This window comes from Myotis daubentonii, chromosome 15, assembly GCF_963259705.1.
Source record: "Myotis daubentonii chromosome 15, mMyoDau2.1, whole genome shotgun sequence".
Classification (NCBI taxonomy): Eukaryota; Metazoa; Chordata; class Mammalia; order Chiroptera; family Vespertilionidae; genus Myotis; species Myotis daubentonii.
Genome location: NC_081854.1, coordinates 39,175,704 through 39,200,732, shown reverse-complemented (window position 1 = coordinate 39,200,732; position 25,029 = coordinate 39,175,704). Strand labels below are relative to the sequence as shown.

The window sequence follows — 25,029 nt, the reverse complement described above, 5'->3', positions numbered from 1 at the left end:
GACTCAAATAATACTTTAAACAATAAAGAATTTAAAAAAAAGATTTACTCTCAGCAATCTTTAAATATGCAATGCAATATTATTGACTATAGTCAACATGCTGTGCATTACATCCCATGACTCATTTATTTTTTAATTGGAAGTTTGTACCTCTTAACCTTCTTCATCCATTCTCCCACACCCAATCTCCTTCCCCATGTTGCATGTTTAATGTAATATGTTTAATGGTTTCCTAAGGATCTCATTAGCATTCATTCATTTTTTTACATTCTTTTATCTTTCTGTTCATCAATTGGGAAATCTTCATTGATCTATCTTCAGTTTTGCAGATCCTTCCTTCCGCTAGCTCAGATCTGTTTTTGAACTTCTCTAATAAATTACCCATATCAATTACTGTACTTCTAAAAATCCAGATATTCTTATTGGTTCATATTTACAATATCAATTTATTTACTCATATTGTTTATTTTATGAGTCATGCAATTACATTTTTAAATTCTTTAGATATGGTTTCTATTCGTGTTTTTTTTAATTTTTTCCCCATCACTATTTATCCCTCTATACACTCTTCTACCTCCACTCTCCCCATCCACCCACAATCACCCACTGTTGTCCATGTGGTTTCTATTAGTTTTAAAAACATATTTATTATACCTGTTTTGAAGTCCTTTTCTGCTAAATCCAACATCTTAGCCCCCTCAGAGAGCATTTCTATCAACAAGTGTTTTTTTCCTGTGTATACATGCACATATAAGGCACACTTTCCTATTTCTTTGCATGCAATATTGAAAAATTGGCATTGTAGATCATATACCAACTTTGGATTCTGTTCCCACCTTGTGGATGGTTGTGGTTGCTAGATTTCTGTTGGTTTATTTGTTTAGTGACTTACCTGGGTTAATTCTGTAGAGTATTAGAATTACTGTGTGTGTGACTGCTGTCACCTTGTTGCCTAGAGCTTGGAATTCCATCCCTACATCCTTGTTACCTCCCAACACTGTCCCTATCCCAACTAGAGAATATGGGGAGCTTTATGGAAAAGATGAGGCAAGAGAAAGAGATTCACTAAATTTTTATATAATGTCCTGGCAAACCTCTAAGAGATGCATGTATGAAAATGATCAGAACCAACACAAGCAAAAGGTTTGAGAACTGAACTACAGCACTGAGCACAAGACCTGTTTCAAAATTGACCTGTGGGTAGCACGCAAGTGAGGGGGACCAGAACTGCACTGCAAAGGCTTTGGAAGCTAAATTCATAGCTGAGCAATAGCCCCACCAACAGTAGGCCAGAGTGTATGTTACAAACCAACACAGGTTGACCACATACTAAAATGGAAGCATATCATATAATACCCAAAATGTCTGAGGTACAGTATAAAATAGCATAATTGTGTGGGGGGTTTTTTCTTGTCGACCCACGGTTCTGCCTGGTTGGTGTTCCTAGCTAGAAATCTTCCACTCAGTAATTTCTGCTGCATATATTGTTTCCATTTGTTATGGTTGAGAAAGGTGTGTGGGAATGGAAGGCATAGCCTGGGAATCGCTTCAGTGTGTGCAGATATCCACAAAAAAGAACACATTGTGTTTTACAAAGAGTCCATTGCAGAGGCTCAGAGCACCCTGAGGCAGGTGTAGAAGTGCGCATGGCTGGCCACTCCTGGGAGTGCAGTAGGCTGAGTGACTCATGAAGAATCATGTGCACAGAGGCGGACCTTTTGTCCTGGGAAGATGCGTGTGATCCACTTTTCAGAAACACATGCCAAGGAATAGGGGTAGGAATCTGGAGTGTGGTCACTTTACCCTAGGTGAGGGATTTCTCCTGAGATGTCCACTTTCGGACGTAAACACAATTATCCTCCTTCTAAGTCATATAAATGAACTCAAATACCCCTTCAGTTAACTTGATCCTCTGTAATTAAAGGCAGGCGTGTGACACGGGATTAAGGGGTATGAGGGTGTTTCCATCAGTTCAAGTGACTATAATAAAATAGCACTAACCAATTTATTTCTGCAAAGTCCAAAATCAAAGTGGCAGTAGACTGGTATCTGGTGAGGACACACTTCCCAGTTTGCAGACCACTGCCTTGCTGCTGTATCCTCATGGGAAGGAGGGAAAGAGAAAGCAAGCTCTCTGTGCTCTTCTTACACCACCACCAATCCCCTCAGGTGCACCCACCCTTATGACCTTCTGAACCTACTTACCTCCCAAAGTCCCCAGCTTACTAAGATAATATCACGTTTCCTCGAAACTTTATGGTAGACTATTCATCACAATTACACTAAAATGTAGACTTTTTTTTTCTTAGTTTTCCAATCAATGATCATAGTATAATCCCAATTTATTGAGATCTTCTTAGTTTCTTTCAGAAAAATCTTATAGTAACCTGGATATAGGTCTTGTGCATATATTGCTCACATTCCCACTGTTTTTTGTTAGATATGTGATTCCCCCCGCCCCCCAATCTGTGGCTTGTTTTTCATGCTTTTAGAAGTGCCTTGCAAAGAGCATACTTTTAAAAAATTTAATGAAGCCCAATGGAGCAAATGTTTCTGTTTTCGCCTTAGTGATTGTGCCTCAGGGTGTTTTGTGAGGCTGCAACCAAGATGAAATTCAGAACTACAGTCATGTCAAGACTCAACTGCGGGAGGATCGCCTCCTAGCTACCTTACGTCATTGGCTCTTGGTGATACTGTTCTAAAAACCTAGTTATTATTTAACAGAAAAGGAGAAAAGGGAAGACTAGACAATATAGGCACGCCATTTACACAGCTTTGCCAGATAGAGGCCGATGGGCATCTTCTTTCGCCCACGCAACTCAAAAGGCTCTCAAGGCCACGCCCACAGGCTATCCCGTCAGACTGGGACTGCCCATCTCTGTAGCTCCGCCCACAAGGCCGTGGCCTATTTGAAAGGAAGTCGGCTCGGTATTTTACCCGTCTGGGCGAGCCCTGATCAGCCTGCACATTACCTTCGCAAACTCATTCCTCCGCGCCGTGAGGATGTTCACGGCTCGTGCTTCCCTTTTTTCCAGAGGCCACGAGCCCTTTGGCGGGCTGAATACAGAGACTTGCGAATACTTCCTATTTCTGAGAGGTCCGCCTTCTGCTTGCGCACCGAGTTCCATAGGCTGACCAGGTTACACACGGCACTCCAATTGGAAGCGGCGGCTGTCCGTCAAACATCCTATTGGTTGGGTACAGTATCTACGGTTGTTTAGGCTGTGAAGGTCCTCGAGCGAAAAGGGGAATTGGCTCGAGCTTTCGATTGGGCCCAGGAAACTGTCAGTCAAGGAACGGGCGGGTGCAATCGCAATCCAGCGCACATTATTGGTAGAGAGAAGAGGCGGATACCGGGATGGGAGAAGGAAGCCGGCTTCTCTTGATTGGGCCATACGGAGGGCCGTGCGCCCCCGTACTCCGGATTGGCTGACCGTGAGCCGCGCCCCCCTCACGCCAACAGCCTTCGGTACGAGAAGTGCGCCAGGCTCGCCTCGCGTAGCCAGTTTGGTGCAAAGGCGTGCACAGGGGGCTCGCTGGGTTCCCAACCAGACCCGACGTAGACCCGGGAGTGGTGCGCTCCTTCTCAACGGTGAGCGAAGACCAGTGGGCAGCGGGAGAGGGGTCGGGCCGGCGGGCTGCGAATGAAGGTCTGCGGCACCAAGTTCCTTCAGAGCGTCGTCGCACCCGGAAGTGTGGCAAGACATCAGTCGCACCCGGAAGTGTGATGCTTCCGAGGCCATGGGAAGTAATGGTACCCGGCCAGTTGAGATACCGGGTTAAAACAGATGTTTATGTATCTTTAATTCCTGCGGCTCGGTAGATCCTCCCTTTTCGGCAGGTGCTTGGAGGATGCAAGTATTTGGTCACATTTGTAAATGCTTCATCCTTTTCAGAACCGAGGGTAAACGAGCACTAGGAGCGTGGACACGAGGGCTAAGCTCAGTAAAGGCTTTTAGGAAGTTTCTTTTGCTGCCCGTCACCCTCACTTCCCCTGCCGTCCAGGGATGTGCAGATGGAGGCCGGAGGAGACGCTGCTGCCCCAGCCCCCGGGGACGCGGAGGACTTGGAGGACACGCGGCTCCCCAGTGAGGAGGCTGGAGACGGTGGAGGCGTTCAGGAGGACCCCACAGATTCCGAGGACCGGAGCCTGGAGGAAACAGGTATGTCTTTTCCTCACTACAAATTCCAAAGAATGTATAGGGGTGTCATTGTTGAGGGAGGTCAGTGAGGGCCCAGTAACGAGCCTTTTGGGGACTTAACAGGGTTGCATGTGGTCAGTAAGAGGTCGTCGTTGACTCACATTGTAGTTTAAATCCTCGAGGAATGAAAAGGAGGAAATCAGTGAGCATCGGTGAATGTTCACTGGGGACTTGGGTTGAGTTTAGGCCCTTGGGGTATCAAAAAGGGATTTAGTTGGGATCAAAGGGGGGGGGGGGCATTGGGGATTTAAGATGGTCAGGTCAATGACTGACCGAAAGGAAGAGGGTCAAAGGTGGACTATTTAGAAATCAGTGTCTTTGGGGACTAGGGTGTCACTTAAGTCACTGAGGTGGGGAAGAGGGTCAATGGAAGCCCGTGGGCCAGCGGTTCTCAACCTGGGGGTCGAACGACCCTTTCACAGGGGTCGCCTAAGACCATCGGAAAACACATAGATAATTACATATTGTTTCTGTGATTAATCACGATGCTTTAATTATGTTCAACTTGTAACAATGAAATTGGGGGTCACCACAACATGAGGAACTGTATTAAAGGGTCGCAGCATTGGGAAGGTTGAGAACCACTGGGTGGGCACTCAGAGTATTTACCTCATTGAGGAGACAATGGTGAGTTGTCGGAGGTACTCTTTTAAGGAACCAGATGTTAGTGGCTACTAATGGTGATTGTGGGTGGGGAGGCAGTGGACATCGATGAGATTATTGGGGGAGTTAGAGGACCAGTAGGAGAGTCTTTGAAGACCTAGGTGGCTGTGTAAAGGTATTCTGTGGGGCGTTGATGGAAGTCATTGAGGGCATTGCTCATTGATCACATTGGAAGGAGCAGTGGACATCTCTAAGATTAAATGGTGGAGGGGGGCGGTCTTTGAGAACTTGGAAATTGTTAGCAAGTAATGGCAGATATTGGGAGGAGGTCGTTGGTAATTGGGAGCAAGTGGAGTCATAGAATGTCAGTGAGAGAATGAAGGAATATGAGGTCATGGGGATTTCATGGGAAAATTGTTGAGACATAGTTGCCAGTGGGTAATAATGGTTGTCCTTTGGGGAAATCAATGGACGTTGACTGGATTAAGTAGGAATTGTGTCAGGGGAGTCAGTAGGGGGCATTGAAGTGGTGGGTTTCATTGGTGATTGTTAATAATCATGGGGGAGAGCAGTGGAGGTCATATTCATAGAAGTCCTGTGTGTTAGTGTATATTATGGTGATTATTGTAGGGAGGGGGGTGGATACCACTGAGAATAAAGGGAGATCAAGAGAGTCAGTGGAGGTCATTGAAGTCCTAGGTGTTAGTGGAGATTAATAGTGATCATTGGAGAGAAGGGAATAAGAGAGGGTTAGGGGAGCCGTAACCGGTTTGGCTCAGTGGATAGAGCGTCAGCCTGTGGACTGGAGGGTCCTGGGTTCGATTCCGGTCAAGGGCATGTACCTTGGTTGTGAGCACATCCCCAGTGGGGTGTGTGTAGGAGGCAGCTGATCTATGTTTCTCTGTCATCGATGTTTCTAACTCTATCCCTCTCCCTTCCTCTCTGTAAAAAATCAAAATATATTTTTTTAAAAAGGTTAGGGGAATCAACAGAGATCACTGGAAGTCTTGGATGTTAGTGGTCATTAATAGTGGTCATGGTAGGGATGGAATGGACATGGAGTAGAATAGATTGTGGGTTAGAGCAGTCAGTGAAGGTCATTGAGGACCCAGGTATTAGTGATGTTAATGTGGGGTCATTGAAATGGTAATGAACAGCAGTGGGAGTAAATAGAGGGGATTAAGGATCTGGGTGTTAGTGGATATTCAGGAAATGGGTGCTTTGAAGATGTAGAAATGGCAGTTATTGAAAGAAGAGTAATTGGTCTTTAGGACATAAGAGGGTTCAATTATGACAATGAGAGATTGGATTATTGGGGTTTTAAGGGCATCATGTGGATGTAATTGAGGGGCAGAGAAGATACCTGGAATTCTGTGTCAGCATCGGGTCATTGGGGGAAGGGACTGGTAGGCATTTGGTGGGTCCTTGGGCACACGGGGTTAGTGGGAGTCCACAGGCAGGTGACCCACCAGGGGCTCCCTTTCAGGATCCGAGACCAAGGACCAGCCACCCAGCCTGCTGTCACCACTGCCCCAGTCAGAGTCCCCTTCATGTACCCCTGGGCTCTGGGATCCTGCAGCCTCTGAGACTAATGCCATGGATGACTCTGAGAGTGGCTCCGGGGGCCAGGGCGGAGATCCAAGTGACGAGGACTGGCGCAGCAAGCGAAAGCACGTGTTTGTACTGAGTGAGGCAGGCAAGCCCATCTACTCGAGGTACGGTAGTGTGGAGGCACTGTCGACTACCATGGGTGTGATGACAGCTCTCGTGTCTTTCGTGCAGAGTGCAGGAGATACCATCCGCGCCATCTATGCTGGTGAGCAAAGGGGCAGGAGGTGGAACTGGGGGCAGTGACTGTGAATATGAATATGGCTGTCTGGGTAGCTATAGGTCTGTCTGACTTCCGGGGGCACTGTCCAGCCAGCCAGGTGTGGGTCAGTGTGTGTGGCTGGCTTTCCAGTCCTGAAGGGGTGAGGGTTTGGTGTTGTGTCCATCTGTCAGTTTGGCCTTCTGCGTTCTGAGTGATTAACTCCTGGGATGTAAGTGACTGGCTGGATACTTCCTTGTTTATCTGACAGCATGGTTGTGTGGCTGTGTGGCTGAGTTGGGTATCTTTCTGGCTGTGTCAGTCCTTGCTTCATCTTCCCCCACTTCATGTTATATGTCTAACCTGATTCTTTGACCATCCCATCATGTCTCTACAAATGTTCAGTCTCCCCCAGATTGTCCTAACCCTAAGTCCGAGTGTCCACAGAGTGACCGCGCAAGCTTGGGCCAGAGGTGTGTGTTCAGGGAAAGGGGGGAAGAGCCTCACCTGATCCTCTCAGTCACCAGCGACTCATCGCTACCCCCTGCCCATCCCTTCCTCCCCAGAGGACCACAAGCTGGTGTTCCTACAGCAGGGCCCACTGCTGCTGGTGGCTGTGTCAAGGACTCCTCAGTCAGCAGCCCAGCTGCGGGAGGAGCTTCTCGCCGTGCACGCACAGATCGTGAGTACACTGACCCGTGCAAGTGTGGCCCGCATCTTCGCCCGCAAGCAGAACTACGACCTCCGCCGCCTGCTAGCCGGCTCCGAGCGCACCCTAGACCGGCTTCTGGACAGTGTGGAGCGGGACCCAGGTGCCCTGCTCCTGGGTGCCGTGCGCTGTGTGCCCCTCACTCGCCCGCTGCGGGAAGCACTGGGTACACTGCTCCGACGTTGCACAGCACCTGGCCTGGCACTGTCCGTGCTGGCGGTGGGTGGTCAACTGGTGACAGCAGCCCAGGAGCGGAATGTGTTGGCTGAGTGCCGGCTGGACCCAGCTGACCTGCAATTGCTGCTCAACTGGGTCAGTGCACCTGCCTTTGCAGCGGGGGAAGCGTGGGCACCTGTGTGCCTGCCACGCTTCAACCCAGATGGTTTCTTCTATGCCTATGTGGCCCGCCTGGACGCCATGCCTGTCTGCCTGCTGCTACTTGGCACTGACCCTGAGGCCTTCCATGACATGGCCACCTGCCGGCGCCTGGTAGAAGACGGCATGCACACACTTGGTGCCATGCGTAACCTTGGGGAGGCTGCCAGTTTCTCTAATGCCCCATCAGCCACCGCCCCATCCTACAGTGTGCAGGCTGTGGGAGCACCTGGCCTTCGGCACTTCCTCTATAAGCCACTGGACATCCCTGACCATCACCGCCAGCTGCCTCAGTTTACCAGGTGGGTCCTGATCCTTGGGCAATCTGCCAGGTGGGAAGGCTTACCTAACTGGAAGGTTCAGCATCTCATAGACATGTTTCAGGAAACAAAGCCAGCCATGCTCTACAACAGCGGTCACCAGCTGGTAGTCCATGGACCACTGGTGGTCCATGAGGTCCAAAAGGTTGGCGACCGATGCTCTAGAACAGTGGTCGGCAAACTGTGGCTCGCAAGCCACATGCAGCTCTTTGGCCCCTTGAGTGTGGCTCTTCCTAAGCCTTAGGAGTACCCTAATTAAGTTAATAACAATGTACCTACCTATATAGTTTAAGTTTAAAAAATTTGGCTCTCCAAAGAAATTTCAATCGTACTGTTGATATTTGGCTCTGTTGACTAATGAGTTTGCCAACCACTGCTCTAGAATGATGGAATAGAACAGGTGTATAACTGATGAGGGAGGCTCAACTACCAATCTCAAGGAATCCCTTATTCTAATGGAAACTAAGGCCCCAGTATTCAAGGAATCCCATAGTTTGAGGGGAAAGCTGGGCCTCTGACCATAGAGATTCTTTAAGTCTAATGGGGAGGGCTTATTTAGCTCCTTAACTTAATTGAACTCCTTAGACTGAGGGGAGATGGCCAGCCAAGAAAAGCCCTAGAGACTGACCCTGTCACTGGCCTCCCTCCCTCACTGCAGCCCTGAGCTAGAGGCCCCATACAGCAGAGAAGAGGAACAGCAGCGTCTATCAGACCTATACCACCGCCTGCATGCTCGCCTCCATAGTACCTCCCGGCCTCTGCGCCTCATTTACCACGTGGCTGAGAAGGAGACACTGCTGGCCTGGGTGAGTTGGGGAGAGGGCTCTTCAGGGGTTAATTCCCTGCTTCAATTCTTTTTGCCTCCATTGTATCCCCCCAGCCATAACAAACTCCATCCATAGCCTTTGTATACCTCTGCTTTCAACACTGTCCCTGCCATTACACATCTGTCTTTGAAACCCATAAGGGTCAATCACAATGTCTCCAAACCTCATTAATCCCATCATTCTGTTTGCTGTTCCCCCATTAGCAACCAGGACAGTGTCTTCAACTTTCAAGAGGCCCCATTAACAACCATCACTGTGTCTGCTGATTTCCTGTATTCCCATTAGTCCTGCCCATGTGTCTTCAGGCACCAGTTCAGAACTCCTTGAATACCAAAGGCTTGGCTCCATGCTATGCCTCCTACCTGGCATATCCTTCCCTGCAGTCTTCCCAGGGCTTCTGTCCTCACTTTCTATGGGTGTATTAAATGTCATCTATTCTGGGAGCTTGGTCAAGGTTACCCCATTGGAAATGGCACCTTCCCCCCGGGCTCCGCCATTCAGTGCACATTTATTAAATAATGTATTGGGTACCTATTGAGTATCAGGCATTGTTCTAGGCCAGGGGCTCTTTTTTATTTTTTATTTTTTTAAACCTTATTTCCAAGCAATTTTAGACTTACAAAGAAGTTGCAAAATAGTAGAAAAAATTACTATAAATAGTTCCATCACCTAGTTTCTCCAGATATTAACGTAACCGCAGTAACTTATCAAAATCAGGGAATTAACACCAGTATAATGACATCTAATCCACAGACTTCATTCAGATTTCACCAGTTGCCCCACTAATGTTTTTTTACTGGTCCAGAATCCAGTCCAGGATCACATGTTGGATTTATTTATTGTGTCTCCCTAATGTCATTTATTCTGGAACAGTTCCTCAGTCTTTTTTGTCTTTCATAATCTTGGCACTTTTAAAGGGTGCCAGCCAGTTAGTTTGTAGAATGTCCCTCAACTTGGGTTTTCCTGGTATTTATCCTGACTAAATAGAGGTCTGCATTTTTTGAAAGAATATCACAGAAGTGATGTGTCCTTCTCTGCATCATATCAGGAGGCCCACAATGTCAGTTTGTCCTGTTGATGATATTAGCCTTGATCACTTAGTTAAGGTGGTGTCTGTCAGATTTATCCACAGGAAGGTTAGTATTTCTCCCCTTTGTAATTAGTAAATAGCATGAGGTGATTATGTTACTGTTCTGTTTTTCATCATATTTTCACCCACTAATGTTAATATCCATTAATGATTCTTGCCTGCAATAGTTATTACTCTGGTGTTTATTACTAGACTGTCATTTTTCTAACCCTATCATTCCTTCTACAGTTATTGTTTGATATTTTATTGTCTTAGAGACCTTTTCCTCCTGTATTTGTTTGTTGAATTTTTAATTTTATATTAGTATGGTCTCATGGATTTTTCTTTAATTCAGTGGGTTAAAATCTTCTCTATCCTTTATTTTTCTTGTCTGTTATTTATTTCATTGCTCAAATTGTCTCTCACATAGCCAGTGGGAGCCGTGATGTAGGTACACTGTCCCTTGTGTCATTTGACATGTCTCCATCACTGCTGGAACACTTCTTACTTTTTGGCACAAGATGTTCCAAGCTCATCTTGTACTTTCTCTGTGTCAGTCCATTTGTCCAAGTAGCCCTTATACCTTTTAGTGAAGAATGGTGATTCAAAACCAAGATATGGTAGGCCCAGGATTTTAAATCGGGTGATTGGGGGATTACTCACCAAGGAGATTGCAGCTAAGTGGGGCAGGGAGGTAGTGGGCCATGTGGGTATCTGGAAGAAGAGTACAGCTGGCAGAGGGAAAGGGCTGTGCAAATGCTGTGAGGTGGGACTGAGCCTGGTTTATGGTTGAGGAAGAGGAAAACGGCTAGAGTGGCTGGAACAGAGGAAGTGATGGGAGAGCAGTGAGAAGTGGTGTGGAAAGAACTGGTGATCTCATGACATTACATCTCTCAGATTGGTGTGAGGATTAAATGGAATTAATCCTCTTATACTCAGGGTACAGATGATGAAGACATAGGTGTGCAGAGCTCAGAACAGGACCTTGTATACAACAATTGCTCATTAAAAAGCACTGTTGTTGTTATACCCATTCTATAGGTGAGCATCACAGTCAGCATCACCCAGTTGAAGCCACTAGATCTAAACGATCCCTTGGCTCAACTGAACCTGGCCCACCCTTGGTTCAACTGAGAACCCCTGGCTCACCCATGACACAATAATATCAGCTTACCTGCTTTAGCCCAGTGACCAGACAGCATCAGGTGGGAGCTGCTGCCAGGTGTGTCTTCCAGACAGGAGATAGGCATGGGGCTAGGGTTGGATGGACAGGGTTAGGGATGACCAGTTCCAGCCCAACTGACTCTGTCTCCTCTCAAACCCACAGGTGACCTCCAAATTTGAGCTCTATACCTGCCTCAGCCCCCTGGTGACCAAGGCAGGTGCCATCTTGGTAGTGACCAAACTCCTACGCTGGGTGAAGAAAGAGGAAGATCGGCTTTTCATTCGTTATCCACCCAAGTACTCGACACCTCCGGCAGCCTCATCTGCCTCTACGGACCAAGCTTCCCATAATGGCTTGTTCACTGGATCTTGAGAGGCAGAACCTCCCAGATTGGGCAGTGCTGGGAACAACTACCTTTGGCTCTTACCTTCTGTCTCCACCCTGGAAAGGGGGAGTTGGAAGGGGTGGGGTGGTTGATGGTGGTGTCTGTGGCCGGTCTCTCTCCCTGGACAATAGGGCAAGATCTGAGGGCTTGCCCACGAATGAGAGATGACTGGACATAGGTCAGCAGGCTGCCTCCTCAGCCCCTCACATGCTTCTTCCCTTCCCTCTGCCTCACTATCTCCACTTGGATGATGTTCCAGCCTCTGTCAGGGACTTTCTCCTCCGATACCTAGGCACCGTGCCCTCTGTCCTGCATCTGGAGTCGGCCTCCTCAGTGGGCTCTTAGCCCTGAGTCTCCAGGGCTGGCCAAGGTCTCTGTGGGTGACCCATGGGGCCAGCCTGTGCTGGAACTGACCTAAAGATACTTAAAAGAAAAGGTCTAAACCAACCCCCACAGGGACATTCCTTTGCCCTTGTTGTACTTCACCTCCCTGTCAAAAGGGACCCCATCAGTGTTGGCTGCTGCTAATGTTTATGAGAAAGGCGGTCCTCACAGTCTGTCTGTCTGTCTGTGTAACCCAGGGCAAAGCCCCCGACTTCACACAGAGATCCAGAATTTTTACGTAGGAGGTGACTTAGCTTCTAAGGCTCCTTCTGCTCATTCGTGAAATAGAGATAACTGACCTCTCACCGGCTAAGTGAGCATTTGTGAATGAAAAGGGACTCGGACTCTTGTGTACCACCCACGACACATGTACATTTGCCCCAGACTTTCTTACAACCTGCACTACACAAGCAACCTGGAGGGGGCGAGACCGCTTTCTAATTTGTATATGTACTCACAACACTCGGTCCCCAATCACTAAGACCCTAGTTCTAGCCTTGTTTTCTCTAAGCGAATTACAGCCGCATGTCACTGAGCCCACGGAAACTCCCTTGCTCTCATCCTGGTCCAGTGAGCAGACTGCGCTGCACGCATGCGCGCTGCAGAGCCTGCCTGCCCTCGCGTGCTTCCCCCTCCCCCCATCAATTGTCGAAGGCGCATGCGCCTAACTCCTGTTTGGAAAATGGCGGCCAAGTTGGAGCCGCTGGCGGTCTCGGAGGAGGCGGCGGAGGGCGAGGGCGAGGGATGCGCGGGTAAGCCGGCTGCTCCGGCCGGGGCAGAGGGGAAGCCTCTGTCCCAGTCCAATAGAGAGGGATTGATAGCGGTTCCAAAAAAAAAAAAAAAAGTGAAAATGTAGGCCTTTTATTACAAGGTAAATAATACTCTTCAAGCAACCTATGGAGGTAGACATTCTCACAAAAACCACTCTGCTGCTGCTGCCACATCTGAGGAAATTCACAGTAACTCCCCACCCTCTGACACCCAGGCGGTTCACACGTTGTGTGGACTCTTAAATCCTAATCCCACGGACCAGACCGCTTTTCTCCAGGGCGTTGTGACAATGATGCCCACACCTTCGTGCAGGGGGAGCGGGGGGAGGGTGGATTGCCATCTAGAAAAGAAGAATGCAACCCGCCACCGTGCCGCCAGATTCTCTAAACTATAGGAATGTTCAGAATGGACCACAGTACAGGAAATAGCATGATGCGTGCCCGTGTACCCGTCACTGTTTCAACAGCTGCCACCTTTCTGCCCTCCGTTCACCCATAGCCCCCTTTCTGCAGCCTAAACCGCTGTGTGAATAAACATGGTTGCATTTTGTCCAGACCTGCCTGCAGACATCGACCATATCTTGTTTATTGTCCTGTCAGCGCCATGAGAACCATTCGTTGCTCTTTCCCCGAGGCCCAAACAGTGCCTGCTTGGCACATAGTAGGTGCTCAATAATTTGTGTATTGTATGAACAATGAAGTAACGAACATGGGGAGCTCTCTCAGATTAGGGCCAGCTTTCAACAGAGGAGGGACAGAAATGAGGCCGATGCCAATAGATCTCATTGATTGAGCACTTACTGCAGCTGCCACTGTGCTGCAAAGCTTTTAGTATCCACTTTCAAATTTGTCACAATTGAAGTTACTTCATCAGCAAGGAGGAAATTTAAGAGCAGGTGATGTTACCATTTTAGCCATTAACATTGGCTTTATAAAAGGAGAGGTGATATCTATTATTGATTACTCTGGGGGGAAAGGCCACCTTTTGTCTCACTTGGAGAGCTGACCAGCAAACGCTTAGCTGGATGCAGTTTGGCAGAACATTCTAGCATCTAAAATGCTAGTCACCATATTCGGCCACAGTGCTTAGAAATCAGGAAAATACAGAGATACCTGGGCCAGAAAAAGTCATTAGGATGTTGTTGATGGAAGCCAAAAAAAGGAGCAATTATGGAAATTGCTAAGCTTAGGTATATTCATGCATATTGTGGAATGCCTGTGTGTGGTGGACCTTTAAAATTTTTTGAGCAGCAGGAAAAAGAAATGGTTAAATTGCAATTTAATTTAAAATAATTAAAATTTAAAAGGATAAGACCATGATTTATTGGCACAGAATGAACTCTAAAAAGATATTTTTATGAGTAAAAAGCTTGGATTTTCAAAATAAAGTAGAAGCAATGTCAGCCATAGCCCTTTGTAGGTTGCACAGAAAAATATCCGAAGGCAAAGGCCTCACTGATGACTCTTAATAAGGGACTTGGATCTTGGGGGCTGTGCAAAAGTGGAGACATTTTTGTGATTGTTTTTCTTTTAGGAAACTAAGTAGCACTGTATAATTTTTTAAAAGATGAGAACGAGGGAAATTTGAATTGCATCCGAGAATCATATATTAATGTTGATTAATATTGGCATCTTGGTTTGGATGGTTATACTGTGGTTATCTGGTAGATTCCCCTTGAATAGAGTAAATATACACTGGAACATTAAGGAATAATGGGCCATGGTGCCTGCGATTTATGGTACAGAAACGCTCACAAATGGGAAACCTGATACAAGGCAAGTAGGAGCATTGTGGTCTATTTCTACAACTTTTATGTACATCTGAAATGATTTCAAAATAAAATGTTTAAAAGGGGCTCGTGCATTATAAGCTGTTTTATAACATGGATTTAAAAACACTTTTATCACGTTGTTAGTTGGATTATTTAAAAGATTTGCTGATCACCCATGATCTTACCCCAATGACTAGGACTGGAAGTGCAGGGGAGAGGAAAAACAGATGGAGCTTTCACAAAAATGGCTGCAAAAGCCAGCTATAAAAGGCATGGGGACAGTCGGGGAAATCACATATGTTCTGGGTACTAGATGATATTAATGATCCAATGATTAGTGATAATTGTTAATATTGGTATAATTATAGGATTGGAGTCATCTAAGAAAATGTCTTCAAGTAGTGAAACTTGGTACCTGGGGATGAAATGTTACGAAGCCTGGGGCTTGCCTGGAAAAACATAGCTGAAGCAAATATTAAGGATTGTCAGATCTGGGCGATGAATAAATCAGGCTCATCACGGTATTCTCCTTACTTTTCTGTGCATTTGGAAGTTTTCATAATGAACTATTTAAAAAGCAATAACAAATACTTATCCTCATTATTAAAGTAGCTTTAATTTTTTGTTTAATTTCCAAATAGTAAGAGTATTTAAAACTGCTTAAAGTCTCAAGAGACTACATACCAGCCTATTAATACCAGAGAAAGGCGCTGAGATTTGGGGCCAAGGAGAGAAGGGAAAGTTTCATTTTTAACTTCACGTTTGTGTGGTGTTTGAATGTTTTTAGAATGTTACTTGGATAAGAAAGTAAAAATTAAAGCAATACATAAAAGACATTTTACTAAAAGATCTGCATGTCTTCACCAAATGTTGGCAGTAATTACTTCTTGGGAAGGTGATTGTCTTGGGGAAGGGGCTAATGGTGACGGGAGATATATTTTTTACTCTATGTTCTTCATTTGTTTAATAAGTAATTTAAAAATTCAAATGCAAAGTTAAATTAATGCATATAATTTGTAAAAGGTTTCAGGCAAGACAAAAATATGTAAAGAGAGTGAATACACCACCAAATATTTTAACAAAATTTAATAAATTCAGGTTACAAGCCCCTGGTTCACAACATGATTTTTAATGGCTGCAAAGAATTTCATTCTACAAAAGTGCTATAATCAACTAAGGCATCTTTAGGTTGCTTCCATCTTTTAAGATTAAAAACAATGAAACAATGAACATCTTGCCATCATCCTTAATTTTTTCCTTAAGATAGAAATTCCTAGAAGTGGAATTTCTGATCCAGAGGAGTTGAGTAAGTTTTGGATATTTACTCTGTAGATATGACTTGTTACTATGAGGTTATACTGCATCAGGGTGGGCCCTACCCAATGTCTGGTGTCCTTATAAGAAGAGGGAATTTTGGACACAGAGATAGAATGCAAGGTGAAAACACAAACACACACAAAAGGAAGCCCCAGTTTATGGTACTTAGTTTTGGCAGCAAAAGAAGGACAGCAGCCTAAATATCCACTAGTAAGGGACCTCTCTTAAATTATGGTATATTTACTCTGTGGACCACTATGCAGCCACTAAAAAAAATAAAAAGATCACCAGTATACATTGTCAAATGAAAAATAAAAGCTGTGGAACATCATTCATGATAGGATACCACTTATATAGAAAGAGTGGAGATATGCTTGCATATGAATTGAATTATCTCTAGGCTTGTAACACTAGTGACTTCTGAGGAGGGAAATTGAGGAATTGGTGTCTGAGGGGAAGAGACTTTTCTGTTTATTGCTTTTTAGCTTTCATGTGTGATTTGTGTGCTGCCTTTTATATTCTCTGCCCAATTTTCCTTGGAGAGGGGCGAGTCATTGGGATTTGACCTTTTATCATTGATTTCAAAAGTTTAAGATGTCAATATATTTTTTCTGTTATTTTATTGTTATTGTAATTCTAAAAGTAACATAGGCTCCTGTTAAAAATGTATAGAAGGCCCAGCTGGCATAGCTCAGTGGTTGAGTGTTGACCAAAGAACCAGAAGGTCATGGACATATGCTTGGGTTGTGGGGCTTGGTCCCCAGTGTGGGCCTTGCAGGAGGCAGCCAATCAATGATTCTCTCTCATCATTGATGTTTCTATCTCTCTCTCCCTCGCCCTTATTCTCTGAAACCATTAAAAAAATGTATATTTTTAAAAAATGTATAGAAGTATATATGGTGAAAGTGTGTTTGAATTAAGATCCAAATTAGGTATTCATTACAATTGATTGATATATGTCTCGTCTTTTTTTAAAAAAAGTATATTTTTATTGATTTCAGAGAGGAAGAGAGAGATAGAAACATCAATGATGAGAGAGAATCATTGACTGGCTGCCTCCTGCACACCCCCCACTGGGGATGGAGCCCAAAACCCAGGCATGTGCCCTTGACTGAAATCGAACCCAGGACCCTTCAGTCCACAAGCCAACACTCTATCCACTGAGCCAAACCAGCTAGGGCTGTCTCAAGTCTTTTAATCATAGTTTCCTCCTCTCCCTTTTTCTTCTTTGCAATTTACTTGTTGAAGAAACAAGATTGTCTTGTGGAATTTGCCAGAATCTTATAATGCTGATCACATCCCCATGATACAATTTAACATATTTTACTGCCCCTTGCACTTCCTTTGAATTGGCATTTAGATATGGAAACCTTAGTAAGATTTCTTTTTCTTTTTTTTTTTTTTTTGGTTGGCAAGAATCCTTCATAGGTGCTGTTTGTTATGTTCTTCCATCAAAAAGCTCATAATACCCTGTTGTCTTTTTTTTATTGTTAGTCATTAGTAACTGTTTCCTAGACCCATAAATTCTTTAAGATTTGCAAATCGTGGCCTATAATGATTTTACAGAATTTATATGAAATCTCTCTGCCTATTGCATTGGTTAGAACTTCAGACTATTCTGAACAGCAGCAGCAAAAGTGCTTCCCCTTCTCTCATGCCTGTGTTGTGTTAAGGGATCTGTGGTGTCCTTTGACCTCAGGGAGAAGCTGACCATAAGGGTCCCCGATTCATCCAGCACACACCATGAACCTCAGGCACAAGGGGCCGGGTCCTGCCAAGGCCCTCCTCTTGCTGGAAGCCTCGCCCTCAGCCTGGCCTGGGTCCCAGCCCAGGGGTGTCTGTAGAACCCACTGGGGCTTCCTTCCTCCCTTCCCAGATAGGCCTTTCCGCAGTCCCCTCACTCTCACTGGATCCTGTAATTCTGGTTTTCATCTCCACAGGGCAGACCAAACCTTTGAAGACTGAGGACTTGCTGACAATGGTGAAAAAGCTGCAGAAAGGTCGTGTGTCTCCTTGTATCTGAGGCTCCCCTGGGGTTTTGAGTCATGCATGTGGCTCAAACCCAGCTCCCTCAGCTCACAACCTTGGAGAATTATGCCATGGCACTCTCTCCCTCTAACACAATTTATTCTTCGCGCGCGGACGCGCGCGCGCACACACACACACACACACACACACACACACACACACACACACACACCAGCCATCCGTTTCCCTGACCCACAGGCCAGCAGTGACTATTTTTAAATTCTTGGGTATTTTTCTAGAGATTAAAAAGAAAATACATTCATGGGTGTGTGTTCTTTGTCTGCCCATTTTATACACAAATGGCAGTACAAATAGCTTTGTGTCTTGCTTTGCTGTTGAAGGGGGCCTGGGAGCCCTCTATATCAGGGCTGGGCAAAATTCTGGCTGGATTGGAGGTTGGACAACCCCCCCCCCCCCCCCCCCCCGCCGCCCCAGCCCATCCTCAGGTTAAATTCTACAGTGCATTGATCGGTTCCTAATAGAAGGGAACCTCCCCTCCCCCAGACCCTGTGGCTCCTGCAGAAGTGCACTGGGGCTCCTGCCTAGGCTAACATTAGAGAAATTGCAGGACTGGAGCTTTGTCAGCCATAATTAACACCTTGGAAGCACCCACTGTGCTAGAAGTCACAGCAGCTGGAGGACTCAGAAAATCCAGGGCTTGAGTTTATTAACTCCAGAGTGTTGGGGCTGGGGACCCAGCAAGGGCTGGGAAGCTTTTTGCCCCCGCTCTGTGCTGCTGATCTTGAAGCCAAAAGAGGGTTGAGGAAGAAGGCTTCTCCACACAAAACACTGATAACTGATAACGGGGCTGTAAGAAGGTAGAGACAGCTACACTAAAGAGGCAGCGACCTCCCTGTCACTGGAGAACTTGAAAGCTGCCACCCACAAAATTAAAGCAGCACTTTCCCATTTTCTCTAATGGGACCCATACCAGGGTCTGGAAGGACAGAGTGACAACCTACCCTGCCAGGCTTTTAACAGGATGGGGCCGGCAGGAGGTCTTCCCTGGCTCCCACCATGCTCAGAATTACAACTAGAAGCCCCCAGCATGTCCTTGGACACCCTCAGTGATCTGCACCCCCATTTCCCCCCACCTTGCCTCTTGCTGCTCCCCACTTGCTTACTAGATTCACACCTGCCACACCAGCCCCTTAGCCATTACTTTGGGCATCTGCCTCACTCTCTCTGCACTAGTCCATCTGCCTGGCAGGGTTCCTCCCTCCACACCCCACATCCCCACAAAACTGCAGGGCTCCCTGCCCTTTCCACATTTGGAGCCTTTTTCACATCTCAAGAAGCACCTTCTATGCTTTCACCCTCCAACCCCTTGCTTCACTTTATTCCCCTTCACAGCAGTTACTGCCACCTACATTGATACATATCTTTGTTCAATGTCCATCTCTCCCACCCAGAATGCAAGCCCTGCAAAGGGCCTCTTACAGAGCCCAGCATACAACAGGCACTCAATAAATGTGTGCTGATGATAGCAGCAGAGACACAATGCCAACACCCACCCACCCTCTGTCTGCCTTGGACAGCCAGGCATCTGTCTTCTCTGATTTAATCTTTCTTTCCGTCTGCAGAGGGAAGCCTGGAGCCACAGATAGAAGATCTGATTAGCCGGATTAATGAGCTTCAGCAAGGTAAACTGGGACTGAGGCTGGCCCTGGACTTTGAATGACTCCCCTTCCTCATCTATAAAATTCAGGCCCCTCCAGGTTGCTTGAAGATAGCGTGCTGTGTCACAATCTAAGAGAGACTAGCCAGGCTAGAGGCTGCATTCAGTGTCTTCTTCTGTGTTTTGACTCAGCAAAGAAGAAATCCAATGAGGAATTGGTAGAAACTCAAGCTCTCTGGGAGACGCTGCACAGGGAATTGGACTCTTGTAAGTGAGACCAAAAGAGGGACCCAGAGATCCCATGACACTGCTGGTGTTCCTGTGCACACCTCAGGGTCGTTGCAAGGGCTGGTCCCTCTGCCTGCAATGCTCTTATGCTATGTAATCTAGATTGCTTCTTGCTATCTCAAGTCATCTTTTAGCTCTTAGCTCAAACTTCACTCAACAGGTCTACCTTGATGGTCCCATGTGAAATAGGATGTCATCTTCTCTCTCTGTCACTCTCACTCTTCATGGCCTTTATTTTCATCTGACTTGGTGCATTTATTTCTAGTCATCTCTTTCCTCGCTGTAACATTGTGCATCCTGCAGAGTCATTACTCCTTTGGAGTTTACAGGGAATGTGGGCACCCACAGGGAGAAGCTGGATCTGGATGGTCCCCAGTGGGAGATGGGTGCAGGGTGGCAAGAACATACCTCCCCTCTCCTGGGGCTGCACCAGACCTTCTGTATGACCTTGGGCATGCCCTTTGCATGAAGTTGCAGCGTGGGGAACGGAATATAGCCCCTTCCTTGGAGGCTCAAAGTGTTACTGTGTTTTTCAGTGAATGGAGAGAAAGTACACCTAGAGGAGGTCTTGAGAAAAAAGCAAGGTATTTACAGCTGTTCTGTCTTCATTATTCTACCCCATCACCCCATAAAAGCCAGAAGAATCCCACTGAAGCCTGAGTCAGGCTGCTTCCCTCTCTGCTCAGACCTCTCCACTGGCTGCCACCTGACTTGAAGTAAACACTAAAGTGCTCTTAGTGCCCTTCAGTGCCCATTACCTCCACCCAAGCCTGGCTCCCCAAGAGCTCTCACATGGCCCTCTGGGTTCCTCTCCACAGAAGCGCTGAGGATCCTTCAGCTGCACTGCCAAAAGAAGGAAAGCGAGGCTCAGAGGTAAGAGGTCCTGCCCAGCTCTGCCCCACCTTATTCCCCAGCTTGAAGGAGCGAGGAGCAAGAGCTAGGGAAAATAAATCTTGGACACACACTCCTCATTTCCCCCTTTTATAATATACACCAGCTAGACAAAAGACTTCTATGCTCATCTCTGATATTAGATACTGGTGTTGAGATGAACTCACTCATTTAATCCTTCCTTGCTACTTTCTTTATAAATTTCATCCATTGGTATTATTCTAAGCTTTCCCCTATTGGTTATCCAGATCTTCTGCTTTTATCCAGATCTGTTTATCTATCTGCTCATTTAGGCCTCCCATTCATCCATTTACCCGTTCATCCATTCACCCATTCACCCATCAATACATCTGCCCTACTATCCAATCCTTCATCCGGTCATCCAAACAGTATCTCTCCAGCCTTCTATATAATCATCTTCCATCCGTTTAATCATTCATTCATCTTCTCTCCATCTTTCCAATTATCTGTTCATCTAGCTGTTCATTTCTTCACCCAACCATCCACACAGACATCCGCTATCCTTCTAGTAATCCTTTTATTTCTCCACCCAGCCATCTCCCTCCACTGGTCATTTCTCCAGCCAGCTATCATCTCTTCAGCCAGCCATTCACTCATCCAATTAACTGTCCAGCCAACCATTCATCCGTCCATCTCTCCATTATTTGAACCTTTACTTAACTGTTCTGTGACCAGAGCTGTCACACCCTGGTGCACCATGATTTTAATTGTGCAGGAAAACCTGATGATGGATAGTGTGTGAATGCTTAATTACACCACACCACACACACATACACACACACACACACACACACACACACACACGACAGAGTCTGATAAGCAGTTTATGTTCATTTATCAACATAATCCTCACAAAGACAATTAAAGGAGTTAAAGGCTAATGTCACCCTCCCATCAGTACCACCATTTACAGATGAGTAAATTAAGACCCAGAGCGGTTAAGTAACTTAACCTCTTATACAGCAAAAGGATCACAGTAGAATAGCAGATCCAGGCTTTAAGTCAGGACTTTAGAATCTATGAAGCTAAACTACTGCTCCCCTCACAAAGTGTTCTTCCAACCGAAGCCCCTCCTCTTTGGCTTCAATGTCTCTGCTCACTGCTCAGATCAGGCCCAAATTCATGGTTTGATGGGGGACAGGATGGACAGGATGATAGTCTCAACAGAGACCCATAAATTTTCACATTCAATCAACAGAAGAAAGGGGAATGACGAAGGTTACAAACAAACCCCAAACTCCCACTCCTGCAGAGAGTCATTCAGAGAATGATTGAGGTTGGCTTTCCCTTCCTTGGAAGCACTTGTTGCATGAGTTCATGGATCATATTTCCATCCATAACTCTCAGATTGAAGAGAGTTGTAAACAGAGGAAGCTGGGGTAACCACTGGGGCCTGGGGTGGCACTGGGAGGGGAGTGGGTGTGGGGTTTGCATCAGGGAGAATTTGTTGGGAGAGGAGCTAGTGGAACCAAGGCTAGTGCCCGAAGCCAATTCCAGCATGTCATAATTTCAAGAGTTTCATCAAAGGTTGATGAAACTTGGGGACTCAACAGGGTTGAGTCATACATGTAGTCACCTGTTGGGAATGGCTGAAGGCATTTCCCCAAACCTGAAAAGAGGATTATTGCTTGGCTGCCAGACAGCTAAAAGGCATCTTAATCTACATGTTATTGCCTCCTACTGGCCAAACACCTGAACAGCCGTAGGCTAATTCCCCCATTCTGACAATGCTTGTGTATACCCTTTGAAGTGTATATCTCTGACTCTCCTCAGGACAAATTGTGTTAATAAAAAGCATGGGGTCCTGGGATGAGGAAACCTAAGACCTGAGAACTTAGAACTTAGCTCCTTTAGCTAGGCTCCTCTGACCCCCTAATGCCTTTCAAAATTATGCTTCGTCTCCGGACTCCTATTTAATCTACGCACAGCCTTCTCCAGATTGCTGAACTCTTCTTGATGCTGGGACAAGAACCCCAGCAATATTGGAGGATAAAGCCCAGAAAAGGGCTCCTACCAGATGGAGCGCCAGGCAAAGATCTAAAGGCCTGTGCATGAGGACTCCTCAGAATGAGCCGGGCTGTGTGTCAGTCCTAGTAGATGTTCTCTCACTCCTGGGTGTTGGCCCCTAGGTCACACATGGAAGAACAGCTGGAGGATTTCATGAGCCAGCACAAGGACCTCTGGGAATTCCAGGTGAGCCATCATCATTGCCTCCAACCAAAGCCTCTCCTCTCCAGTGTCCCCACTAGCTGCTCACGTCCATCTGCTCCAGCCCAACTTCATGGCATAATCCTTGACTCTGTTCTTCTTTTCGCCCAGCCACCCAACCCTTCAGCTTTTACCTTTAATCTGGCCACCTCTCACCATCCCCCACTGCAACACATTGCCAAGACTCTCACAGTAACCATTGCTGACCCTGTTCCCCTCCTGCTCACCTAGAGTGTGCTTACCTTGCAGTGGCAAATGGGAAAAAGACATGGTCAGATTGTTCCTTCATTCAACCAATGTCCCTGGATGCATCTCGCAGCATTCCAGGCAGGAGGAGACAGTGGGGAACCCAAGGGCCAAGTGTCTGCCGGCCCCAGGATGGTTTGAGGCAAGGGGGGCATACCCATACTCTAAGAAAATAAGACAATCATGTACTATCAGTTGGGGAAGGCCTCAGCAAGTGACATCCGAATGCAGACACAAAGGAAGTAAGGGAGGAAGCAGGCAGGAAGCTGGGTGAAAAATATCCTGGCAGAAGGAAAGGCCAATGTAAAGGCCCTGAGGCTGAGCTCTACCTTGGACATTTGGGGAAGAGCAAACTGGAGGATGGGCGGGGGAGTGGCAGGACCTAAGGTTTAAGATGTACACAGGGACATCGGGAGCCGCAGCAGAAACTGCACTTTGAGTTAATAAATAGTTGAATGAATGAATGACCTAATTCAAGTAAGGACTTACTGAGAGGCGCGAAGGAGCAGGGCGCCAGGACTACAGACCAAAGACAGGCCCCTTCTCTCCAGCAGGTCCTGGAGCGGCGACTGGCCTGGGAGATTCGCGCGCTGCAGAGCAGCAAGGAGCAGCTGCTCACTGAAGGTGGGACTCCCGCGTGAGCTGGGGGACAGGGGCGCGGCCGCGCGTGGGAGCTCCGGCCCCGCCGTGATGCCCACCCTTCACCCTCTGCAGAGAACTTAGCGAGGGCCAAGCTGGAGCAGGTGGAGCAGAGGCTGGGCTCTTCGCCTACGATCCAGGGCGCCCTGGCAGTGAACGAAGCGTGAGAGGGGCAGGGAGGAAGGGAATGGGCCAATGCCTCCCCCAGCACCACCCCTCCCAGGAGGACTGGCCTGGGCCTCGTCAGGTCTCTGGGTCTCAGTGGTTTCCTTCTGACCCCTCCACTCTAGCTCTCTTCTCCCTCTTCTCCTCTGACCCTTCTCTGCAGGCTGAAGGTGGAGCTGGAGAAATCCGGGGGGCAAGTCCCCACCCAGACCCAGAGCCCCTCGGGCGACTGGGCCCACAAAGAAGAGGTCGGGAGCCAGGGATGGAGGCGAGACCGGCAGAGAGGGAGGCAGAGCGGGCGGGGATGTCCCCAGAGTCCCTCGGAAGGAGGGTCTGTGCGGAGCAGGGCATCCCCGGGTGCTGACGGTGACGGGGCAAAGGCAGCCACGGGCTTGACAGCCTGACTCTGCGCTCCGGCAGCCCGACCCGGAGTCCCTGTGCGCCCGCCACGAGGAGGACCTGGAGCCGCTGGTGGAGGACCTGGAGCCGCTGGTGGAGCTGGCCCTGTGGTCCCCCTAGGCCAGTGGGACCCACCGATCCCCAGCTTCAAGGCCCGACGAGAAATAAAGGCAATGATTCAGACGGTCCTTCACCTCGCGGCCTGAGTCTGTGCTCCAGGAGTCCCGGGGGGTGCTGGAGAGGGGCGGGGCCGACTCGGGGGCGGGGCTCCACGCGCCATGGGCGGGGCCTCGTCCGGACTCCGCCCCCAGGCCCGGCGGGTGCTCTCACCAGCTCAACACTGAAGGTTCCTGAGCAGCTCAGAGCGTCAAGTCCGCCCCATCTCCACCGCTGCATCTCCGGTTCCTGAACCGTCTGTTTTGCCAACACGAACAAGAGGAAACGTGTTAAAAACCCGCATCAGGTCGTGTCGGATTCCTGTGTTTCAGCGTAAAATCCTAGAGTCCCTGCGTTCCCCACAGACTCCTGCTGACTGACCCCCTGGGCCTCTGAGACCTGCCGCCTACCTGGGCTCCCCCTCACACGTTAGGTTCTAGCTTTCCACCCTTGTCCTAGCACGTTGTCGTCTTAGAGCCTCTATGCTGCCGGGCCCTCATCTGGGGTGCTTTCCCTCAGGTCTCCTTGGGGCTTCTGCCCTCACTTAGCTGGGCTGTATGTCAGCTACTCAGGAACCTGTCGGGGGACGGGGGAGGGGTGGAGGGGAGGGACGATACCCAATTCCAAAAGGCACCTTGCGCCAGGCCGCTGCCACTTTGTAAGCA

At 47.5% G+C, this 25,029-nt stretch overlaps 2 protein-coding genes across 4 annotated transcripts; both read left to right on the top strand.

The window, feature by feature from the left end:
• The first annotated feature begins 3,262 nt into the window (after positions 1–3,262).
• On the top strand, positions 3,263–16,577 carry MON1B (MON1 homolog B, secretory trafficking associated). Of its 3 annotated transcripts, none has more exons than XR_009448873.1 (6): positions 3,263–4,163; positions 6,292–6,621; positions 7,179–7,998; positions 8,675–8,822; positions 10,954–11,134; positions 11,240–11,375. XR_009448873.1 is itself a non-coding variant. In XM_059667392.1 (6 exons), exons 2-6 carry the CDS (start codon positions 4,016–4,018, stop codon positions 11,447–11,449), a joined length of 1,656 nt encoding a protein of 551 aa, XP_059523375.1. In that variant the 5' UTR covers positions 3,342–3,592; positions 4,006–4,015; the 3' UTR covers positions 11,450–16,577. The 3 variants fall into 3 exon arrangements, 2 of the variants coding, with proteins under 2 accessions (XP_059523375.1, XP_059523376.1); XM_059667392.1 differs by lacking the exon at positions 10,954–11,134 and having other exon boundaries at positions 3,342–3,592; positions 4,006–4,163; positions 11,240–16,577; XM_059667393.1 differs by lacking the exon at positions 10,954–11,134 and having other exon boundaries at positions 3,342–3,592; positions 3,897–4,163; positions 11,240–16,577.
• On the top strand, positions 12,439–24,937 carry SYCE1L (synaptonemal complex central element protein 1 like). Its single transcript, XM_059667394.1, has 11 exons — positions 12,439–12,598; positions 17,646–17,705; positions 19,317–19,376; positions 19,544–19,618; positions 20,176–20,223; positions 20,458–20,512; positions 22,681–22,744; positions 23,557–23,629; positions 23,720–23,807; positions 23,973–24,057; positions 24,230–24,937. Exons 1-11 carry the CDS (start codon positions 12,439–12,441, stop codon positions 24,326–24,328), a joined length of 867 nt encoding a protein of 288 aa, XP_059523377.1. The 3' UTR covers positions 24,329–24,937.
• Positions 24,938–25,029: the final 92 nt, after the last annotated feature.

Coding starts and splice junctions, on each gene's coding strand:
- MON1B (XM_059667392.1), top strand. CDS start 4,016: ATGGAGGCCGGAGGAGACGCTGCTGCCCCAGCCCCCGGGGACGCGGAG. Junction 4,164..6,291: donor CCGGAGCCTGGAGGAAACAG/GTATGTCTTTTC, acceptor GCTCCCTTTCAG/GATCCGAGACCAAGGACCAG. Junction 8,823..11,239: donor AGGAGACACTGCTGGCCTGG/GTGAGTTGGGGA, acceptor TCAAACCCACAG/GTGACCTCCAAATTTGAGCT.
- SYCE1L (XM_059667394.1), top strand. CDS start 12,439: ATGCGCGCTGCAGAGCCTGCCTGCCCTCGCGTGCTTCCCCCTCCCCCC. Junction 17,706..19,316: donor GGTGAAAAAGCTGCAGAAAG/GTCGTGTGTCTC, acceptor TTCCGTCTGCAG/AGGGAAGCCTGGAGCCACAG. Junction 19,377..19,543: donor GATTAATGAGCTTCAGCAAG/GTAAACTGGGAC, acceptor GTTTTGACTCAG/CAAAGAAGAAATCCAATGAG.